The 21,164-nt window shown below is 36.7% G+C and overlaps 1 protein-coding gene across 2 annotated transcripts in view; it reads left to right on the top strand.

Annotated features, from left to right (window-relative positions):
* The window catches only part of LOC136857058 (uncharacterized), a 71,840-nt gene that overhangs the window by 33,896 nt on the left and 16,780 nt on the right, over nt 1-21,164 (top strand). For both annotated transcript variants that reach the window (XM_067135425.2, XM_067135424.2), the window contains exon 5: nt 18,271-18,464. In XM_067135425.2, coding sequence (XP_066991526.2) covers nt 18,271-18,464 — 194 coding nt within the window. The remainder of the gene's footprint in view (nt 1-18,270; nt 18,465-21,164) is intronic.

Raw genomic sequence — 21,164 nt, 5'->3', positions numbered from 1 at the left:
GCAAAATAAAACTAAAGATGTATCCAAAACAAACACTTTACTTGCCTAGCATTTGCTAATGACATTGCTATCCTATCCAACAACAGACAGGAAGCATTCCAGACTCCAAATTTATTCTGAAAAGTGCAAAGTATATGGAATAAATCAGGTTTTAACAGTCAACCGTTAATCACCAAATATGGAAATATCACTCAAGTTGACAAATTTAAGTTTCTAGGTGAAATTATTGAACCAGCAAGCTAACAAAGAAAGAATTGCAAAACTTCAAAGAGCATACAAAATTATTGGAACAGATACAATAAAAGGACTACATCAAAAAAGGCAAAATTACAACATTGTAACACAGTAGTTAAAACAGGAGCACTTTATGCATCTGAAACTATTATAATTGGTGGCAAATCTTGAATAAAGATGATCGAAAAAGAAGAAAGAAAAATCCTCAGGAAAATCTTCGGACTAAAATGCGAAAATGGAATTTGAATGAAAAAAAATCGCATGAAATCTATCAAGTTACAGAAAAAATCACATATACTGTAACCATATCGACGATGCCTGTACTTAATTCAGTGGAGAGCATTGGTTTGATGTCAGGGCATGTACGGTCCATGCTTGGGAAATGTCAGAGATAGGGTAGTACAATAAGTTCTTATAGTTTTGAGCTTTTAGTTTATTCCAAAGAAACAAGCAAATCATATCACCTTGTCATAGATGAACAGCTATGATGAAAGGTAAATTAACATAGCTTAAAAGTGAAATAATAACTGTCTGATTCATTCATCGGAAAAATACAAATTAATGGAGTAGTGTGAAAAACACAATTCGTAACCTTCTCCATCACTAAGGTTAATGCAATGAATTTAACCCTGTTCTTTTAAGCACAGTCTAATGAAAATCAAAGACCGTCATTGAGACGTAGTTTTATAGAACACTTGAAAGTATGACAAGCGTTGTAATAAAGTACAGTCCCATTAACATACTACAGCACTGTTAGTGAAATGAGAACGATCGCTAAGACAAGATTGAATAAAAGAAAGCAAAGTCCTTTCTCGGTACACCGTCTTTCGAAGTTTCCTAAAGCACACAGTCTTTCAAAGCACAATCTCATAAAATTAACACAGTTCTTTCATTTAAAATAGTCATTTGAAATTAACACAGTTCCTACGGAAATAAATAAAGTTTTTCACTGAGCACCAAGGACCAAGGGGGGAAGTTTTCATTCCCCTTCCTGAATGGAAGGGGCGGGCCAACTAGAAGGTTACGCCTTCTCTCTGGCTAGGAGATTTGGCGGGGTTTGGGGATTTGGAGGGGTTTGATGATAAAAGAAGGGTGTTTTTGTTTGGTGATGTGATGATGGGGCCTCTTGGCGAAGGGTGTAGATCTGCTCTTTTGCTTTTTATTGAATTTGATTACAGAGGTTATTACATTACAATTTGGTTACATTGAGTTACAATATGATTTCAGTACAGATATAATTAGTCACTATTGGGAGGTTGGGAAAAGTAAGTTGAAGGTTTGCTGGTAAAGTGAAGAGAAGTTTAGTAAGGATATGAGGAGTACCTGGAGAAGGTAGGAGGGGTTTTGTAGGTTGGACGGGTGGGATTGCGGGTTGGGAAGCCGGGCACGATTTCGCGGAGTGGTGGGGTGGGAGGAGGGTTGCGGGGGAGATCGAGATGGCTCCACTCGATGGTGGCGGCCGAAAAGTTTTATCCCCTGCTGTATGAGACGCTGGACATCATCTGTAGTGTGGAGTTGTAGTCGCAGCATGAAGGTGGGCCCAGTTTCGTTGTGGATTCTGGTTGCTCTTTTTAAGTGGAGTCCGGCTAGGCGCAGTTCTTGGCTGATGAGGTTTGTTGGTATTCCTGGGTTTACACCCCTCACAACACAGCTGGGGTTGCCTTCTGGTGGTGGTGATCTTCTATTGGATTCGGGCGGTGGTGGTGGTGTTGCTGGTCTTGCTGTTTCCGATGCTTCCTTGGTGGGTGTGGGTGGCCAAGCTGCTGGGTTGGGTGAGCTGATTGGGGAGGTGGAGATGGGAGACATCATTATAGGGGAGGTATGTGACGGGACAGTTGTGGTTATAGGGGTTTTGCAGGAGGTGGGTGTTAGATAGGTAGCGGTAGTGGTGGTAATGGTTGTCGTTGGGTTTGTATATGTGTAGGATGGGAGCTGGTGTGGCGGGATGTAGGGAGGTGGCTGGGTGCGAGGTTTCGGTGATGGTGGAGGAGGAGTGTAAGCAGGCGGCCGGGTTCCCGGTTTCGGTTCGAATTCTTGTTCCAGATGTTTTGGGCATGGATCCGTGATGAACTGCCTTCCACGAATGTATATTCCATATATGAGCGACTGGTGGACGTCCTGTGGGGTGGCTAGTTGTACCAGGAACTTGTCGGTTGGCAGGTTGTTTTCCAGTATCTTGGAGGCATTAGTGGCTGGAACGCCGCTGTTACGAAGGGAACAGAGAAGAGATTCATCTGGGAGACTGAGATCAACGCCTTTGAGGATGATGTTAGGCATTTTGGGGAGGCCGACTTCCTTTTGGTGTCTGGCCTAATTTTGCTAGTTGGCACGGCAGGGTACAGAAGTTAAAGTTGAGAAGTTCCCCTGCCATAATAAAAATAGGCGTGATGTTGATCTCGAGTTAGATGCACTGAGCACCATCAGGAAGATAAGTTAAGGCATAGTCTAATGCAAGAGGTGAAGTTCCATTATTGAGGCACAATCAATTCATGTATGATAAGGCACAGTTTTTAGAAAATAAAGCACAGTTTTGTAAATGCACATTCGGAGTGTTATTCAAACGAAATAATATGAATGCACAGTCTTTAAGAGAACAACTAAGTTTTCTTACGAAGCACAGTCTTTCCGAAAAAGAACTTAAGTTCTCACGAGTCACTTCACGAATATTTGTTCATAGAATGAGTGTTACTTTTACGAGATAAATCCTATCACACCCGTGTCACACTTAAATGGTAGTCAATCACTATAAATGACTTGTAATATTTTAAACACCTCTTCTCACACATGAAATTTAGAGTCCGAGGTTCGCACTTAGACTTAGAAAATTTATTGAGCATTCGTATTTTACACGTAGAATATCGGTGTTTCGCCAGGCAGGGTAACGATGTAGAATCAAAATCCCACAGCCAGTCCGTGCGTGAGACGGCTGGGACGACACGAAGATACTGATTTATTACCAACCTTGTGGCCCTCTTTTATACGTGAAGGTCGGACCACGGGCTTCAAAATTCATATAACTCTAACTTCTAATTACTTGGCTATCTTGCCGCCGATCTTCTTGAAACTTGGTATATCACCATATTCAATACTGGGCTACATGATGGTATGGTCAGAAATTTGATATGTGTCATTCAAGAGATAGTGACATAGAACGTATAGAAGGTTCTATTGTGCCGTCATTTGTCCTTGGCAAGCTCAGAGCAGCCTGTGCATACAGCGGTAGTTTCAAATCACCTAGACGGGTGGTAGCTTGTATTGTCTCAGAAATACTTTGGGCGGAGAATGTCGGCACAGCATTCCTGTTTCAGTACAATCGGGAAATGGCGATTACAATTTTATGGTCTCTTATATAGAATGGATAATAACAGGATCACAAAGGGAATTTTAAACTTAGCCTTATGAATGAAAAATCACAATAATTAGCTAAAAGAAATCAATGAAGACTTAAATGAAATTGGCATTAATGAAGAAACCATTCAAGGTAGAAAAAAATTCAGAACCATAATCATTCATAAACATTTCCTGTAAAGCCCATCCGACTGAATACAGGATGCAACAAAGTGAAGTAAACCAATGAATCCACAGGATAGACTGAACAACGTAAAAAGGAACACAGCAAGAGGATGAAGAGAGATTGGGAAGAGCAGAAGAAAAACCAAAAAAAGTCCTAATAAGTTCAAACGTACTCCTTAGTTGGGCATAACGAATCAAAAAAGAATAATGGGAGCATTAAGAGTTTTAAAAAGAACCCCTAAAAGTTCGGTTTAGCGTGTCATTGACGTAGCCAGGGCAGGGGACGTGGCGTGTTGGAGGATTAACGGACTAACTAGCCAGCTGGACTCATGCCAGCGACGGATTACCACTATAACACCAACTTGCACTCTATGCTAGAGTAGAGAGAAGTGAGGACTTCATTAAGATTCAAGCATTTACCAGGTGTATGCATAAGTTTTTGCTGGTTTTTGTGGTTAAAAAAACATGTAATTTTCAAGGGAAATTCATTTTTTGTTTATTCAGAATATTGGCCATCAGCTTCTACACACTTCATCCATCTTTTAGGTAAGTTGTGAATACCATGCCAGAAAAACTGCTTGTCTTTTGCGGCAAACCAGTTGTCGAGCCATTTTCCAACTTCCTCGAAATTGCTGAAGTGCTGCTCTGCGAGTGCATGCCCCATTGATGCGAAGAGGTGATAGTCAGATGGTGCAAGGTCGGGGAGTACAGCGGGTGCAGAAGGATGTCCCATCCAAGCGATTTGAAGGTATCTTTCACTGGTTTTGCTGTGTGAGATGGTGCATTGTCGTGTAACAAATTCACTTTGCCATGTCTTCTGACCCATTCCAGTCATCTTTCGATCAATATGTGATTTAAATTAATCATTTGTTAACAATAGCATTGGGTTTGAGTTGGGTCATCACTTTTGTGGTCTACCAGAGCGCACTGTCTTTCACGTTGAAGTCACCACATTTAAATTGTCGAAACCATGTCTCATATGTTCTTTTCGATGGAGCGTGTTCACCATATGTTTCTACTAGCAAATGATGACTTTCCACAGCCTTTTTTCTTTTGATTAAATAAGAAAAGCAATGCTGCCGCAAAGGTTCCTTTTCAGGCAGAAACGTCAACATAATCACTGAATGATACAACACAAACGCTAATGTTTGGCAGACTCGACTTATGTGTGTTGGTAGCTTAATGTCAGATGAACAAACTGACGTATGTGTCAAATTCATCGTAATCTATAATCTTCATTTCCGTATTGACGAATTACACAATTAAAAATAGGAAAGAATTTCCACCAATCACTACTTGTTTTTTTATTGCTTATATTAAGCTACAGGACCGGTTTCGACCCCATATACAAGGTCATCTTCAGCTGAACCATGAATACATATTTATATAATGAAGCTTTGATTAAATTGCATTGTCAGAGGAATGTTATATGATGATGTGCATTTAGTCACATACAAATGGGGCATGTCTTATCGTGAATTGGCTATATGTCAGTATGTACATTATTGCAACTGTATGTCTAAAATATTATGTTGAGGTCCTAAAATTAGTGTATAAAACATATCTTCACTTAAACTAACTTATATATATATATATATATGTACAGGATAAAATACAATATATAAAAAACATTTCGTGTACATGAACATTCGTATCTTGCTTGTTGATCAGTTCATCAACTCTCGTATTTAAGTCCCATTTACATTTGTACACTCAGCTGCTGTTCTTGGAGTTTAAAAGATATGGTTGTAAAATTGCATGAGTATAAGATTAGTCTTCATGTGGGATAAAACACTTTCCAATTTAAAAAAGGAAAGGTTGCCAGATGTATGGATAAAATTCGGCTAAAATATGTTCAGCCCTGCTATGTATGTTGCCTTATGTTAGAATCAAATCTTGTTGTCCTGTGGCGTCCGTAAAATTGGGTTCAAAGTAATGGCTCCTTTCCCATTTGTAGCTGTGCAATGGTGTTATGTTTATCTGTGGAAGATAAGATTGAGCTATGAGAGATATTATGTTGGAGGAATGTCTAAAGGTTATGTGTGTAAATTTGAATATGTACTTACTATTGTTGGTGTAGCCGAGTTGCGTTTGACGTGCGAGCTTGTAGTGTACTACTTCGTGTTCTTCTTGGGCTCATACTAGCTGCTGTGAGGGGAAGGGAAGGAGGGGGGGTAGGGAGAGTTGTTGTTGTGGGGGTAGGGGTGGAGCTAGGTGTGTTGTTTGATGTTTTTCTGTTACGTGTCGCGTTCTGTTTGTCAATTAACTTAAGGTAAGAGTTTTTTAGAGCGGGGATAACTGTATTGAAGATGATGTTAGTTTTTTCTGTGATTTCATTTATGTTGTAATTTGGATTGGTGTACTGATCCAGAGTAATGTAAAATTCTTCTGTTATTTTGAGCAGGGGGCCTTTGTTTAGGATTTGCATATCGTTATCGATGTTTGTAAAACTGTATTTATAGTCTGCGACATGTTGTCCTATTGAGGAAAAATGATTGTGTTTTACCGCATTTATGTGTTCGTTATATCGGGTTAGGAAGTTTCTACCGGTGCGTCCGACATAGCTTGTCTCGCAATTATTACATTTGATACGGTATACCCCTGAGTGGTTGTATTTGTTGTTGCTATTGATTGTTCTGACGTTGTGTATGATGTTGGTACTATTGTGTGTAGTTCTGAAAGCTATTCTTAGGTTATGTTTCTTAAAAATGTTGGTTATGGGGTATATGTGTGCATCATTGAAGGTGAATAGTGCGTAATAGTTTGGTTTTGGGTTGGGATTTTATTTTGTGAATGATTTTGTTAACCATTTCTTTCTTGTATCCATTGTTCTTAGCTATGTCATGAATTAGTTGTAATTCTTTGTTTAGATTTTCTTTTGTTAACGGTATATTGAATGCTCTGTGTATCATGCTATAGTAGGCTGCACTTTTGTGTGTATTGGGGTGAACGGAATCCATTTTAATTGTATTTGAGGTTTGCGTGGGTTTTCTGTATATTCTGTAAGAAAGGTGGTCATCATGTCTAGTTGTCGTTATGTCCAGGTAGTTCAGATTGTGATTGTTTTCGGTTTCCATGGTAAATTTTATATGGGAATCTATTGTGTTGAGTTTATCTAATATATCAGTTTCATTTGTGGACCTATTATCGATGATGACAAAAATGTCATCAACAAATCTGCACCAAAAAAATATATTGTCTATTTTGTTGATGTATGTGTGCTCTAAATAGTCTATGTAAATTTCGGCAATTATACCAGAAGCGGGAGATCCCATCGGTAAACCCTGTTGCTGATAGATAGTATCATGAAATTTAAAGTATTTGTTACTAATGGCAAAATTAAGTAATTTAATGAACTCTTCTATTTCTAAAGTGCTTAGATTGCTGTGGCTTTTTAGGTTAGATTCAATTATTTCTATTGTTTGTTTTGTGGGAATGTTCGGGTACATGTTGACTATGTCAAATGATGCGAGATTATGATATGGTTCAATCTTTAATCCTTTTGTTTTATTACAAAAATCTATTGAGTTCCGTACTGTTTTTTTAGCTAAGAATACGTAGTGCTTTTTGAGAAATCTTTGAATAAATTGTGAAAGTTTATAGGTTGGGCTTGCTCTGTAGTTAATAATAGGTCTCATTGGAATATGTTCTTTATGTATTTTAGGATAAGCTTTAGCAGTGGGTATTTGAGGATTCATTACTATAAGTTTAGAGGATTCTACTTCTGTTAAAAGAAAGTGTGTATTTTTTAATAAGATTTTGAGGTTCCTTTGTATGTTATTAGTAGGATCTTTGCGTTTGATAAGGAAAGTGTTATCTTGAAAACATTCTTTGGTTTTTAATATGTATTGGTCTTTGTCGATAATAACTGTGGTATTACCTTTGTCGGCCTTCGTTATCAGTAGATTATTCTGTTTTATTTTATCTTTGAGTTTATTTATGTGTTCTTTATTAGTAGAGTTATTGTTTTGGGAGTTACTGTGAATTTTGACGATATATTGTGGGAGCCTTTTTTTTAATATCATATCTGACTTCATCTCGTAGCTCGTGTGGGATTTTCTGTACGGCGTTTTCTATTTCGGTGATAGTGGTTGTAATGTTCTGGAAGGTTGATGTGTTACCCCAATTGTGCTTGGGTCCCTTGCTCAAGATAACAGTTTCCATTTCGTTGAAAGTCGTATTTGTGAGATTTTTTACGGGTGGGTGGAATCTGTGTTCAGTGATTTCGTTAGGAAAAGTTGGAGAGTTCGTGTTCGGAGTTTCGGTTTTTGGGTTTGGTTTGGATGGTTGTTTAAGTGCTTCTAATTTCTTATTTAGTGTATTCTGTTTGTTGATGGCTAAGTTCCTTATTTTTTCTGCCGTGATCTGCTGAAAATCATCCCAATAGCTGTGTGGTAACTCGTTAGATACCTTTAAATGTATTCGGTATAGTTCGTTGTTGAGATATTGTTTTTTACGGTATAAAAACTTTATTTCTTCTTTTAGCCAGATTTTGTTTGTTCTTTTTTGCGTATTACGAGTTTGTATGGTGTGCCTGTGTTTATTGTTATATCTTCTCAAGAATTTAGGTGTTAAGTCATTCTTTAGACATTCCTTCAGAAAATCAATGCTTTTAATCGCATTCGTTAGTTTGATCTTTAAGTTTCGAAATCTATATGCGTTCCGTTTTGCCTGGTTGGCTACGGTATCGTAATCTATAATCTTCATTTCCGTATTGACGAATTACACAATTAAAAATAGGAAAGAATTTCCACCAATCAATACTTGTTTTTTTATTGCTTATATTAAGCTACAGGACCGGTTTCGACCCCATATACAAGGTCATCTTCAGCTGAACCATGAATACATATTTATATAATGAAGCTTTGATTAAATTGCATTGTCAAAGGAATGTTATATGATGATGTGCATTTAGTCACATACAAATGGGGCATGTCTTATCGTGAATTGGCTATATGTCAGTACGTACATTATTGCAACTGTATGTCTAAAATATTATGTTGAGGTCCTAAAATTAGTGTATAAAACATATCTTCACTTAAACTAACTTATATATATATATATATATATATATGTACAGGATAAAATACAATATATAAAAAACATTTCGTGTACATGAACATTCGTATATTGCTTGTTGATCAGTTCATCAACTCTCGTATTTAAATCCCATTTACATTTGTACACTCAGCTACTGTTCTTGGAGTTTAAAAGATATGGTTGTAAAATTGCATGAATATAAGATTAGTCTTCATGTGGGATAAAACACTTTCCAATTTAAAAAAGAAAAGGTTGCCAGATGTATGGATAAAATTCGGCTAAAATATGTTCAGCCCTGCTATGTATGTTGCCTTATGTTAGAATCAAATCTTGTTGTCCTGTGGCGTCCACAGATAAACATAACACCATTGCACAGCTACAAATGGGAAAGGAGCCATTACTTTGAACCCAATTTTACGGACGCCACAGGACAACAAGATTTGATTCTAACATAAGGCAACATACATAGCAGGGCTGAACATATTTTAGCCGAATTTTATCCATACATCTGGCAACCTTTTCTTTTTTAAATTGGAAAGTGTTTTTATCCCACATGAAGACTAATCTTATACTCATGCAATTTTACAACCATATCTTTTAAACTCCAAGAACAGCAGCTGAGTGTACAAATGTAAATGGGACTTAAATACGAGAGTTGATGAACTGATCAACAAGCAAGATACGAATGTTCATGTACACGAAATGTTTTTTATATATTGTATTTTATCCTGTACATATATATATATAAGTTAAAGTGAAGATGTTTTATACACTAATTTTAGGACCTCAACATAATATTTTAGACATACAGTTGCAATAATGTACATACTGACATATATGCCAATTCACGATAAGACATGCCCCATTTGTATGTGACTAAATGCACATCATCATATAACATTCCTTTGACAATGAAATTTAATCAAAGCTTCATTATATAAATATGTATTCATGGTTCAGCTGAAGATGACCTTGTATATGGGGTCGAAACCGGTCCTGTAGCTTAATATAAGCAATAAAAAAACAAGTATTGATTGGTGGAAATTCTTTCCTATTTTTAATTGTGTCAAATTCATACGCTGCGTACTGTTCGCTAGTGCCATTTCTTAGTGAAACCGGAAAAGACTTATGCATACACCTAGTAAGGATTTAAACAGAATTTAAACATACATGTTTATACATTTAAAAATATTTTTTTGGTATAATTTGATAGAATCTGATGTTCTTTCAAGAAAAATCATGTCATTTTATTTTAATTAAGTTCTTTTTCAGGTAGTTAAAATTTATTTATTCAAAATTAGTTTTGGCAGCCTGGAGAATCTAACAGTTATAACTAGGGCAAGGCATTTGATGATTTTGCATCTTTTTTTTATGAAGACCAAAATATAGCTTGAGTATATGTACATGTGTTTCATGAATTGACTGATTAAATAAGGGCAATTTGTTAGGGCATTTTTTGCCGTTTACAAGAGATAGGTCATTTTTGGAGCAATTTATGGTCATTTTTGGCATTTTTAATTGTTTTCTGGGAAGTGTTAGATTTTGTTATATTTGGATATTTAATTAATATTATTTATGTTTACAAAACTTGTCTATTATGTTTAACTTAGACAAATAACTTGCTCAAGAAAGAACGTAGACTTGCAACATACCCTGCTGCCACTAGTTTTCAAGGAAAGAGTATTTTCAACTCGATTGCACTTCCAAGAAAACATACTATAAGCAGTACTTGCTTCCCCTATATGTAAGACGCATAATGGACTCGCCCAAGCTGGGCATTGCTCCTTATCTTCAGCTAGATAAGAAGGAAGCCAGTTGCCCGCATGCTGAGAGTCGAGTGAATTCTTTGTTGACAAGTACTGTAAGATGCCCAAAGTTAAAGGAAGTACAATTGTTAAATTAAAACAATTTGTTACACAATATGGAGAAAATATATTTTCCACTGATGGGAAAATATTATTTTGCAAAGTGTGTGATGTGCGAGTTTCAGCAGAAAAGAAGTTTACAGTTGAACAACATGTGTCGCGAGAAAAACATAAACGTGGTGTGCAGCGACTTGAAGATAAAAGAAACCGTGGCTTACACCAGACACTACTGGGTGAATCTTCAACATTTTCTCCATTTTGTGAGAAACTGTGTACAGCATTTTTATGCGCCGATATTCCACTGAACAAATTGAACCATCCAAAGCTGCGTACATTCTTAGCAGAGGAGACTGGAAAATCTGTACCAGATCCCAGAACATTAAGAAGAACCTACGTTGGAAGATGCTATGACAAAACATTACAAGAAATAAGGATAAGGGTAGGAGACGGAAACATATGGGTATGCATAGATGAAACAACAGACAGTATGGGACGATATATAACCAACGTTATTGTAGGCGTCCTGGAAGCAGGGAATGCTGGAGAACCATTTCTACTACATTGTGAGCAATTGGACAAAGCTAACTGGTCAACAATTAGTAAACTGTTTGACCAGTCTTTGAGGCTATTGTGGCCCGATGGCATTCGGAATGACAATGTGCTGCTTTTAATAACAGATGCAGCACCCTACATGGTAAAGGCTGCAAATTCGTTACAAGCACTCTTCTCGAATATGGTGCATGTCACATGCCTAGCCCATGCGTTACATCGGACCGCGGAAGAGGTACGACATAATTTTCCTGAAGTTGACAAGTTAATTTGGTTGCATAAAGAAAGTGTTTTTAAAAGCCCCATCTAGAGTTCTAGCATTCAAAACAGAAGCTCTTGAAATTCCTTTGCCCTTTTCACCTGTTTTGACTAGATGGGGAACGTGGATTGAGGCTTGTTGTTATTACTGCGAGAACTTTGAAGTTGTAAAGAAAGTGGTCGATTCCTTCGACAAAACTGAGGCTGGATCAATAAAAACAGCCCAGGAATTCTTGGCTGACAAAGAAATTGCAGGTAAACTTTCCTACATAAAAACAAATTTCGGATCCCTTCCTAATGCAATAAGTGCTCTAGAAAAATCCCAAGTGCCACTAGTGGAGCAGCTGCAAATTGTGTATAAAGTTGTGAATGATCTGAATCGTGTGTGTGGTAAAGTGGGTGAAGTTGTATCCATGAAATTGAATAAGGTGTTGCAAAAGAACAGTGGGTATATAACTTTGTGTTCTATTGGCAAAGCATTGTCGGATGAAAATTTTTCTCTTAATAACTGTGAATTGAATCTGGGAGATATTGCTTGTTTTCAGTATGCACCAATTGTTTCAGTTGAGGTAGAGAGAAGCTTTTCCATGTACAAATCGTTACTTGCAGACAATAGGCAATCGTTTTCATTTGAGAACCTACGCAAAGTTTTTATTGTGCATTTCAGTTGGAATTTATTGTAAACAGCCACTGAAGTTTGTTTTCTTAAATATTCTTTGTTAATTGACACCTATTTGCTAGGAGAGTATTTGAAGAATATGCCAGTTCTAAAATATTCCATTTTTTTTCACCAGGGGTGCAAAGTGGTATTTACTTTGTTAGTAACAAAAATAATTTAAACTTAATGCATTGTCATCCATTAAAATTCTCTCTCAAATCAGCTAATTGTTTCTTAAAGGATTAATAAATAAGTTACGATTAATTTATTGGTCATTTTTTTCAAATTTTGTGTCATTTTTTAACCATTTTTAGGTCATAAATGCATTTTTATTTTGCATTTTCTTGCTATTTTTTGGTCATTAAATGCCTTGCCCTAGTTATAACAAATAAAAAAGATATAACTTCCTGAAAAAAATTGAACTGTTTCATACTAAAATTCAGTTTGGAGTAATAATCTGTAGCTGACTTTTAGTGTTAGCAGTGTTATAGAAATGTACTGAGAATAAGATTAAAAGTGAGTTATTAATAATGTAATTATGGCAGCTATGGGCCAAACTTACTGTTGTTTCTAATTATTATGTAAAGATATTGATACAGATATAGAAAACAGACCTCAATGTCACTGTATTCTAAATAGTCATTTCATACATTTTCAATATAGAACCATACATATCAGTCCGTAACTTAATTGAAACAAGGTAAATATCTCTTAAGATGTTCTTATTCTGATAACATACCAATATATCTCATTTATATGCATGCTTCCTCAAAATCATTGAATGAAGAGGGTTTTAAAGTTTTACCTCCTAGAACTCTCTCTGCCAACAAATCCATTGGCATTCTAGGTAACCTATTCTCCTCTATTGCATGATCATACCATTTCATATTGTATGGCATCATCCAGTGAGCACCTTGTTGAGAAGTTTCCTTGTACCATTGCTCCCAAATATTCACACTAGAAATTATTCTTTCTTGTATGCTATCCTAAATTGACCCAGTGTAAATATCTAGAAACACAGAACAAACACAGAAGGAAAGGATAAATATACTCACTTCAAAAAAAAAAAAAAAAGGAAAGGAAAGAGATAGAAAGCCATAATTGATGTGAGTGGCATTTTTTTTAGAAGTGAAGCATGAATAATAAAGTGTGCAAAAAAAAAAAAGAAAAAAGAAAAGGAGAGAGAGAAAAAGATTATTTAGAAGTGTGATATTACTAAAGAGTACTGAATATAAGATGTGTAGATGGGGCTATAGATGGTTACTAATCAAGATTGTGAGAATAGAGCAGTATGAAAAAAGTGACCAGGAAAAGAAATTAATAAGACACATCTGATGATTTGCTAACTTATATGTTTTGTTTGCTATAGTATAACATTACACCAACTTGGACAGATCTTATGGCGAAGAGCAGGGAAGGAAGTGACCATGGCCTTGTACAGGCTGGTGGGAAAATGAGAAACCACAGAAAATCACCTTCATGGTTGCCAACAGTGGGGTTCAAATGCACCATCTCTCAAATTCAATCTTAGACTACATTGCACGAAGTGTGCGACCAATTCACTCGGTTGCTAACCCTTGCAGGAAAATGTACAAGACTAGCAGAGGGATACAAAAGTGGAGTAGGTGTTAGTTATGCTGGGGAACAAGTCTAGTACCAGACAGAATGGTATCAAATAAAAACACCTTTCTTTAGTCCTTTTTGTTCACCATATCCTACAAATAGTTCTGAAAAGAATTAGCAGGATAACAGCTGACAAGCCAAAGGAATAGTTTATTTTTGACTTGTTAGATCATTGTAGTATTTTACACCAATGTAAGGAACCATGCCAAACAGACCTATTAAATTAGAAAATGAAAGCGACAACAAAATTAGAGCTCATCATTTTGTCACATAAGTGTTTCTGGTAGGTTAGAAGGATAGCTATGAGGAATGATGTGAAAACAAGACTCATACTGGGGTGGTAGTGGTGGTGACTATTGTTTTAAGAGGAAGTACAACTAGGCAACCATCCTGTATAAAACACTTATCAGACAGAAAAAATAGAAGGGATCTGACACTTTGAAAATGAAGATATTGGCCAAAGAAAGACAAGGGCCATGAAGGGCGTGAAATTGAAAGACTCCCTAGGCCTTGATACCTAATATTCCGTTGGGGTCAGAAAAGAGCAAGAGTTGACGAAGGGAGGTCGAGTAGGATAGATGAAAGTGAGAAGCCTAGTACATGTAAGTGGAAGCAATGCCAGGACTCAGCTAAGGGCCCCGTAATTGCCAACCCACACTCCCAAAGAGTTCAGAGCCCCCCGGGGTCCCTATTAGTCACCTCTTACGACAGGCAGGGGATACCACAGGAGGATCATGCTGGGGATGTAGCATGGAATGAATTAGTAGGAGAAAGTCTAAAGATAGATTTTAGTACGAATGAGTGTAACTAATTTTATGAGGCCATGGTTTTGGTTAACAACTTTTAATTATTTATTGTATTATCGGAGGTGGCAACGCACCTGTCTCTCACCGCTGGGTCCCATACTTCAAATCCCTCTCCATTTGAGATTTGTGCTGAACAAAGTGGAGGTGGGACAGGTTTTTCTTCAGGTACTCTGGTTTTCCCTGTCATCTTTCATTCCATGAACACACTCCAACATCGTATTCATTTCATCTGTCAGCCATTAATCATTGCTCCTGAGCAGTGCGACAGGCTTCGGCAGCTGGCACAATTCCTATCCTTGCCGGTAGATGAGGGCTTCATTCATTCCATTCCTGACACAGTGGAATGACTGGAAAGAGGCTGTGAATTTTCATTTTTTCTGTGTGCACAGACATGATATGAAGCGAATACAGAGCTGTTGAAAATGTCATATCTCATAAGACGACCTGAATGTCAATTCATTTTCTACACTATTGTCTAGCTGGCATTACATCTTACTCCACATTTGTAAACTGAAACATTCTGATGTTTTCATATTAAGTGGAACAACAATTCTAATGAATTACATTTTCGAGTTGTCCGTATTTACCTGAAACAAATTTTAAGAAGCAGAAAAACATTATAATATCATTGTCACACATCACCTTAAACTGTTCATTGTCAGACCTATTCTGATTTCATCATACCACATTGAGCGATTCTCTCATCTAATGATGTTTTAGCATGCATCTGTTTTATCTTAAAGTATATCATAAATGATTGTAAATTTTACTCATATTTTGTCATTTTCAGTACATTAATTCTAAGCCAGTGTTATTTCTGTGCAGCTGAAGATGGCCTAATGAGGCTGAAACATGTTCTGTTATTTTTTAATCTGATGTTTTTGGAATTTTGAATTGTGAATAAATTTGAATGCATTGACTAGGTGGAACAGTTATACTAGTTTTTTCAATGTATATAACATAATCGTCAATACAGAACCATAATGAAATTCATTTCATGTCCTATTGAATTTGTTATGTGTATAAAGTTTTGGTACTTATGATCTGAGTCAGAGGCATTATTATATCTTTCTTTGTTTATAACTTGAAGTTATAACTTGTAATATTTCTTTGTTCCATCATCATTGTTGACTTCTGCAACAGACTCGGGATCAGTGAACATAACATCCATTCCTTTGCCCTCATATCATTTAGGGATCGGTCAGGATATTGAGACATAATTTATATTCATCCTCTTGTTAATGTACTTAGTGCACTGCAAATCACAGATCTTTTTTTTCTGAAATTTGTACAGTAGAGTCCTGCAAACTCAACCTAATATGGAGTGAGAGGGTGTTGAGTTTCTGAAAGGTCATGTTTTACGTAAGAAGGGTGAGTTATTCAATACTTGTAATATTTTATTGCATATCATCCTAATGAAAGTTCTAGCACAATACAGAACACAGAAAAGAACTACATATCCAAATATAATTGTTAAAAATTAAAAGGAAACTTACTTTGTAGGAAAAAATGTGATGCTTGACTGTCTCTCGCACTCATTTCATCTTCATGAAGCTTGGTCACTAAGGCAATGGAGAAACAAAATGTCTACAGTGGATGCACTTTGCATCTTTTTCTTTCACTAGTGCAACTATTTCACTATCTAAATTTCACAGTTTTTATCCTCCCCCATCCGTTCTCCATTATTGTTGCAGCCTGGGTGTTCTTCAAATAAATCCACTATTACTAAATATTCTATCTTTTCCTTGCTTTCTTGAAACTCTTTTTCTGAATGGTCCAGCAACTTTCTCCAGGAATGAACGAGGCTTTTATACTCAATTTCATTCCAAGATTCAGATATCCACTCAACCATGGATAGAGTTGACACACACTGGACAAGCATACTCGGAAGTACCAGTGAGGTGATGACGACGATCGTATCCAAATATCCTGAAATACTGAATGCACTCCAGTGTGAAGTAACCACAATAGTTTTATCACTGACTGTAAAGTCTTCATGTTTGGTTTCTACAGGACAGTTTTCACAGTGAAAAAGATGCTCAACAGTCGCAATCAGCATTCTGTGCACAGCCCCAAGTAGCCTTGGTTCTAGGCATTTCAGTTCTTATCCTATTAAGAGTCTTCCAGACAGGCGAAGATAGCAAAGTATGTGCTGGAGTTCCTTCTGTTGAGCGATTCTGGTTGGATAGTGTGGACTGTTGCTGCCAGTATTGATTCCTAAGAATACTTGGTGTGGCTGGAGCTGCCCTATTGTTATTAATGAAACTCCTCTGTGACCTGAGATGCTGTTCTGTTTCATGACCATAGAGAGGATGATGATTGTCCATGTCAAGTTTGAGTTTTTCAGTTTCAGCCACTACTTGCCATCAGATTGAAGGTGGAGTTATGCCACAAGTGTGGTATAGCTTTTTGATGTTTGTTGATTTGAGGCGGTCAGTAACTGCATGGTACGTATCATTCAAAGCAATATCCACTTTGTTGGAATGGATAGAGTTGACACAAACTGGACAAGCATACTCGGCTGTAGAGAAAGAAAGTTTGTACATTTCTTGGACTTGCTCCCCAGCTTACCCATACTACCATATTACCCATGACGTATCTTGGAAAATGTTCTTTAGCAGAGTGGCTAATTATCTTTATACTGAACATCCTCAAGTTTCTTTAATACTCTTAAAATGAGTGGCTTTTCTAAAAATCTACCCTTTACAGGGCAAAATTAATCAGCTCTCATAATAATGTCACCCACCGATGAAGTGTGTAAGGAGGTGATACTGATGTACTACTGCCCAATATTGAAGTATGCAGTGGAGACCTGGAAACTGACAAAAAGACAGAAGAAAAAATCCAGACCTGTCAAATAAAATATTTAAGAAATATGATAGGAAAATCAAAATCAAAAATCAAAAATAGCAGAGTAAGAAATGAGAATATCAGGAAGGAAATCAAGAGTAGAAAAGTTTTACTACAGAATGGAGAAAAATAAACTTATAAGGTTTAAGAGGATGGTGGAAGGAAGGATACTGAAGCAGATGATGGAGATAGAAGGAAGGAGAGCTAGAGGGAGACCCAAACTAAGGTGGCTGAAAATGATCAAGAATAGAATAATTAGAAGAGACCTGGATTGGAACACAGTTAAGGAGGAACAGTGATGGTTGGTAGAGGTAGATGGAAAGGTGCCATTAACATCCCAATCTGGCAAGATATGGACAAGGGAAATTGATTATGATAATTTCATTTCCTTTGTTCATAACTGCTATAGCCTATTAATTTATTTATATTTGTTGTATTCTGGATCCTTGTGATCACCTGTCATTTCAAGCAGAGTTCTGGACATTGATCCAATAGATTACAGTGATCTCACAGGTCATCTGTTACCCATTCCCCTAGTCCACCTGCTGTTATCATGCTTTCCTTTTTCTTTTTTCTTTTATTTAACTAATGAATTGTAGGATATGATGGATAAGATGGATTTGAGAAAGGCGAACATTTGTGTATAAATAGTCTTAAAGATTTTCTGTGACACTTGAAACTTGCAAATACTCTTATGTTTCACTCCCATCTCTGACCCATTGAGCATTGAAACAATTGTCACAATTTCCATTTCACTGTATCCATTGCTTTCAAAATTTCTAATGAAATGTTATTCTGTTATGTTGAAGAATTTTCTTATTGAAATATTCTCATATATTTTCCAGCTTTATCATCTAGAGTTGTTACTTTCCAGGGCAGAGCAGTGGCTGAAGAATGCAGGGAGGGAGGATCTGCTACAAGAAGACAGCTCCAAACTACATACCAAGTACCTGTGTCAGGAACACTTCACCAAAAACATGTTTACCAATAGTAACTGTAACAGACTGGTGTGGAATGCTGTACCCACACTTTTTCCTCGACCAAAAGCACTAACAACATATGTTTTAGGTAAATTATTGCACATTTTCCCCATTATCTAGACTAATATTATATGGAGTGAAAGTTCATGAGTTTGTGTTATCATATCATCTCATCATCATCATCCAAACAGGTATGAGGTCAAGTAGCCTGTTAATGCTTTCAATCAATCTCTTAACTTGGTGTCCAATAGAATGTCTTTCTCTGGGCTGTTATCATAAGATCTGCTTTGGGGTTCTCTCCCTTCCCATTCTGTTCACATGATCCTTCCAGTTCTTTCAGTATTTTCCTATGAATTTTAGCATGCATTCTACCTTCAATTCTTTCATCACCTCCTCGTTCCCCTTGTGACCCCATTGTGTGTATCCTGCTGTACATCTCATGAATCTCATTTCAATTGTGGTTATTTGGGATTCATCTCTTTTCTGATGGTTCATGCTTCACTTCTTTACAAGAGAACAGGTCTGGCTAGTGTTCTATAAATGTATAGCCTTGTCTTTGTCTGGACTTCTAAAGACAGTTCCATGACTTAACTGATAGTACCCATGGTTTTATCAAATTTTACAATGCTTTTATCAATTGCTACCCAATGATAGGGAGTAGCCGAGGTAGTTGAGGGAATTAATTCATTCTACTGACTTATTCAGCATAATTTTACAGGGAACTGGTTCTTTACCTTTGAAAAGGAGTGTGTTTGTTTTTGCAGTAGATATTAAGGTAGTGCAAATCATCCTCTGAACATGCGAATAGTACCTGCTAATCAACATACAGCAGCTTATCCAGTTGTAGGCAGTTATTTATGGTGACGCTGCCTTTAGGAAGAAGTCTCCAGTCTTTTATAAGAGCGTTCATGTAGATTATGAACAGCAGGGGTGATAGGCTGCAACCCATTGTATACCTCTGTTGACTGGTTAACTCTTCTGCAGTTAAATTGTTTGTGTGTAATTTAGGTATTGCTAGGACCACCTGTTGCGGGACTTGATCGGTTTGCTCCGTTTATTCTGTTGAATGCCTTTTTGTAGTCAACAAATACTGTATGAATTTACAGTATATATTAAATTCTCTATGCTTCTCTAACAAAATGTTGAGAGTGAAATATACATCAGCACATGATCTTCCTTTGTGGAATCCATTTTCTTTCTCTTATTAATTTGAAGTAGTAGCTGTACAACAAATTTTGTATTATGCTGGCATAGATTTTGTAACCTGAATTGAGAAGGCTAATGCCTCTATATTATTATTAACAGGTTTTTTTTTTTTGGTGTATGGAATGTAATCTCAGGAAGACTCAACGAATTTCACTAACTCTTTCACAATTAGAAAGCTTATATCTTCCAGATTATTGTACTCAACATATATAACCAATTGTGCAGAAAGGGACCTAAATTTGGATTTTTCATTTTGAGATTTTTGTGCTTCTAAAATTGGCATAAAATACTGAGCATTTAAAAAGAAGTTAATGCTTCTAGGTGGAATACTTCAGAAGATATTAATTATTGACTGTTGCCATTAAGAACACTAATTTTGAGAAAAACACAATTAAAGCTTTCACTTATTTTCTTACTGATTGTACATCTAGTGGCAAAGAATCAATCTGCTTTGTAACTTAGTTTGTTAAGAAGACCCATAGGTAGCGCAAGAAGTGAAAACATAGAAATGCAATTTTTACACCCCAGACACTTTCGTTCAGCTCTACTGTAAAATTTCCATAGCTGACTTTGGATCCCTTTCTGTGCAACTGGTCACATATTATGCTAGCTTATCTGAGGAGCTGGCAGTTTAAATGAAGAAGTGCGAGTTGGAAACATTGTGCAGATGTACCCGTAAAGGGAAATACACTGCCTAATCTGTTAGAATACAGGTTCTGGAAAAAGTTGTGTTCCCTGGCAATGGCCTTAAAACATACTAATTGATATAGAGGCCAAGGAGAGGGATGAAATGTGACAGAGAGGGTGATTAGTGGTAACGATAACCATTCTTATCAAGACTGCATAAATCTAATTTAGTCTAACGTATTGCAGGCAGAGCTGTGTGAACTGCTAGTATCTTTATAAATTAGTAGGTTTATGAAAGAAGATATACTGTCCTGGGAATAACAGAGCAACCAACTTAGAGAAATGAATCAGGCTAGCCTATATAATGTTTTATTCAGTTTAAAGGAGTAATGTTCATAATGATAGATCCAGAAGACTAAAGTCTTTACTTAAAAGGCATCTAGAATCAAACTGTGGTTACCCTTAGGCCCCAGGACTGAAGATTTTGTTCTTAAGATAAGAGTTGACCATGAGCACTGCCTTCGTGATGTCCAGGCCATACTGTAACGAGCGCGGGAAAGCTCGTTAGGGGGGAAGTTTAGCACATGAGTTAGTAGAGTTAATCATAGATTTTCGCAGTTTTTAAAAAAAAAATTTAACGATGGCCGCATGTTCACTCAGATATATGTGAGAATGAGTCGTCGTCTGCTTTATTAAGTGGAAAGTCATTAATTAGTGAAGAAAACTTAGTGTGAGCGTGTATTTATGTGAAGCTATAGGTTAAGAAGATCGTTCTTCAGTGTTTTAATTTTGTAGTTTATTTGTGTAAAGTTATATTTATAGTGTAAAATTAATTGAGTTAGTGCATTCTGTGTTTTATTATTAACCACGAATTGTATACAGTATACTTGAATTAAGATGATCAGTGAGGGAAAACACCATGCGTAAGAGTTGCTGTGTGCCTGGTTGCAAAGCC

Source organism: Anabrus simplex, chromosome 1, assembly GCF_040414725.1.
Source record: "Anabrus simplex isolate iqAnaSimp1 chromosome 1, ASM4041472v1, whole genome shotgun sequence".
NCBI lineage: Eukaryota > Metazoa > Arthropoda > Insecta > Orthoptera > Tettigoniidae > Anabrus > Anabrus simplex.
This window is presented reverse-complemented; position numbering and strand designations above follow the sequence as displayed.